Consider the following 2,978-nt stretch of genomic DNA (forward strand, 5'->3'; position numbering starts at 1 on the left):
AGAGCCTCATCCTTGGAGCATCTCGGGGCACCTGCTGGGACCCAGACAGGAAAGCATTGTAGGAAAGGCTGTGGTCAAGGTTCTGGATTCTCCCGGAATGCTAAGACTAACTCTGATCTTCTGAGGCTTCCAGAAACCTCTCTTCCAGGCAGCCTGTGGCTCCCGAGGGGTCTCGCGCAGCAAATTGCCCCCTTTCCCTTTTTGAATGCCTCTCTCCAAGACCCTCTGAAGCCTTTTGCAGGCACATTTTCTCTCCCCTGCCCTCCTCTGAGTCTTGGTAGCCACTGACGCATCACTCAGATCAGAGAATAAAGGTTACAGCTGACTTCTCTACTTTGTGATGAGACCAACCTTTTAGCAAAATGCAAGAAGGATGGGTGGGGGTTAGGTAGGAGCTTTCAGAGTTGGGCGGCTGAGGCTTCCATCTGCCTTCAAGCGTTCTGCCACCCGCGGCCCTGGGGTGAAGATGTCTATCTCCCAGGTCTCTGATCCTTCAGGGTTTGGAAGGATGTGGGAAGGTACAGCATCTTTGTGCTGCCTTGGCTGCCTGTGCCGGGTGGACCGGAAGTTCGTGGAGCTGATGTCTCCGGGAGCAGTCTCCCATCAGGAAGGCAACAGGATGCGGAAGACAAGTACCCCAGTTCTTGTGCAGTGATGGGGCAGGAAGCAGGGAAAGGGGAGACTTTCGTGGCAACTGGGTCCCCGCGGTAACTTGGTCCCCACCCTGCGGTGTCTGTGAGGTCACCCTGCTTCTTCCACTGGAGAAGGGAAAGGAGGGCCAGACATGGGGGCCATCCCTCCGGGCAGATCCAGCCTCTCGGGGACTCTGCTGGTGGTGGTGAAGCTGTCCGCACTGGTGAGGGGGGGTTGGAGGTTGGGGGCCAGGGGGACAAAGGCCCAAGCTGCTGCTGGATGCCGCTGGTGAAACGAGGTGGCTGCCCCCCTCCTGGAGCAATCCCATAGCTTTCAGAAGCCCTACCTTCAAGCCACAGAGCCACAGAATTTTCTTTAGAGCGCTCCCGTGGGTTAAGCACTGACCTTCCCACCACTCTTTTTCAAACATGACCTTAGTCTGAAGGGTGGTAAATAACCATTGAAACCCAAAGGAAAGGGAATTCCCTGGTGGTCCAGTGGTTAAGACTCTGTGCTTCCCCTGCAGGGGACACGGGTTCGATCCTTAGTCAAGGAACTAAGATCCTGCAAGCCTCCTGGTGTGACCAAAAAAAAAAAAAAGAGAGAGAGAGAAAGAAAAAAACCCAGAGGAAAGAAAATCAAATATAATATGAAACACCTACTAAAGCTCCCTCCTGAGAATGGAGTCCTTCCAAGTGGACAGATAAAGATCACTCTTGGGATAGGGGCAACTGAGGCCTTGAGAAAGGAGGACCTGGCCCCGGGATGGCCTGGCAGCCACACCCGCACCATAAAGCCTGGGACAAGTGGGCGCCCGTGGCAAGTGAGTGGCAATGGGTGACAACATTCTCTTCTTCCTGTAGCTCATCCAGAACCGGGCCCACCTCTATAATTTCCTGCTCCTCAAGATCTTCCTCTTCAACCACTGGCTGTTGGGGCTGACTCGGGAGGCCCAGGGGTTCCACCCACCCCCCAAGATTGCCGGCTGCCCTGTGGGCCGGGTTCTCCGGGCCGGGCTGACACTGCTAGAGGTCCCTGTGTGCCTGGCACTGCGGGTGCCCAGGCTGGTGTGGGCAGGCCTGCTGGGCTGTGCCCGGGCCTTGGGCCTGGGCCCAAAGTGGCTGGGGGCCTGGGAGCAGCTGGGCCTGTCTGCGGCCACCTGGACGGACCTGTTCCTGTCGTGTCTGCACAGCCTGATGCTGGCTGCGTTGCTGTTGCTGCTGCTGGTCTGGAGACTGTACCAGAAAGCCCAGTGCTGCAGCCTGGGCCGGCTGCCCAGGAAGGTGGGTGAGGGCGGGTGCCGGCTGGGCTGGGGAGCGCAGACCCTGGACGCTGGGCCTGGGCTGGGCTGGGGGGTCATGGGGCCCCTAGCGGCCAGGCAGTGTGGCATGTGAGCTTCGGACAGCCGCCTGCCCATCTTCTCGCCCCCCGCCCGCCCCCAGGCTCTACTGCAGAACCGCGTGGTGCGGAGGTCACTGGCACTGCTGAAGAGTCTGTACTGGTGGGTGGAGAGCACGGCAGCGCTCACCTCCTGGCACCTGGCCTACCTCATCACCTGGACTACCTGCCTCGCCTCCCACCTGCTGCAGGCTGCTTTTGAGCACACAGCCCAGCTGGCCCAGGCCCAGGAGGCCGAGCCCCAGAAGGCCTTGGGGCCCTCGTCTGAGACCCCACCCCCTGGGCCCCCAGCACCCGGGGCCAGGCCAGTCCTGCCAGAGCCTGGAACTCCTGGAGAATAAATGTGTCCCCCTGTGCCTCCCCTTTCTGGTCTGGCCTGCGGTCTCACTCTCGGTTCCTCTTCCTTACTGGGCTGGAGGGATGTGCGTGTGTGTGTTTCCTAGAATGCCTCACTTCATCTGGGTCCATGCGCCTGCTTCCTGAGACTGCTGATGCCCAGGGTTTTTAGGGACAATGGGTAGTTAGAGACTCTGGCCTCTGGGGGGTGCCAGGGCCTCACATTTCAGAGATTGAGAAAATTCCTTTAAGAAAGGAGTTATTCCTGAGCCAGTCTGCAGCTGGCCTGTGCATCCATTTATACAGTTGGTCACTCATGTCCCCACTCATCCATCCGTCCACTCAAACACCTGTCTATCTCTCAGCCTGTCTTCCTATTCACCCACCTGCCCATCCACCCTGCCTGCCTGCTAAGCCGCTTCAGTCATGTCTGACCCTTTGCAACCCGTGGACTGTAGCTCCCCAAGCTCCTCTGTCCATGGGATTCTCCAGGCAAAAATACTAGAGTGGGTTGCCATGCCCTCCTCCAGGGGCTCTTCCTGATCCAGGGATCAAACCTGCATCTCTTACGTCCCCGGCACGGGCAGGTGAGTTCTTTAGCACTAGCGCCA

At 58.6% G+C, this 2,978-nt stretch overlaps 1 protein-coding gene across 2 annotated transcripts; it reads left to right on the forward strand.

Annotated features, from left to right (window-relative positions):
- The first annotated feature begins 337 nt into the window (after positions 1-337).
- TMEM270 (transmembrane protein 270) lies at positions 338-2,394 on the forward strand. Of its 2 annotated transcripts, none has more exons than XM_086374556.1 (3): positions 338-481; positions 1,497-1,916; positions 2,076-2,394. In XM_086374556.1, exons 1-3 carry the CDS (start codon positions 467-469, stop codon positions 2,370-2,372), a joined length of 732 nt encoding a protein of 243 aa, XP_086230682.1. In that variant the 5' UTR covers positions 338-466; the 3' UTR covers positions 2,373-2,394. The 2 variants fall into 2 exon arrangements, with proteins under 2 accessions (XP_086230682.1, XP_086230683.1); XM_086374557.1 differs by lacking the exon at positions 338-481 and adding an exon at positions 749-856.
- The last annotated feature ends 584 nt before the right edge of the window (positions 2,395-2,978 follow it).

This window comes from Bos grunniens, chromosome 25 (assembly GCF_055505025.1).
Source record: "Bos grunniens cultivar Pamir isolate PY7600 chromosome 25, Bosgru_T2T1.0, whole genome shotgun sequence".
NCBI classification, from domain to species: Eukaryota; Metazoa; Chordata; class Mammalia; order Artiodactyla; family Bovidae; genus Bos; species Bos grunniens.

Coding starts and splice junctions, on each gene's coding strand:
- TMEM270 (XM_086374557.1), top strand. CDS start 785: ATGGGGGCCATCCCTCCGGGCAGATCCAGCCTCTCGGGGACTCTGCTG. Junction 857..1,496: donor TGGTGAAGCTGTCCGCACTG/GTGAGGGGGGGT, acceptor TTCTTCCTGTAG/CTCATCCAGAACCGGGCCCA. Junction 1,917..2,075: donor TGGGCCGGCTGCCCAGGAAG/GTGGGTGAGGGC, acceptor GCCCGCCCCCAG/GCTCTACTGCAGAACCGCGT.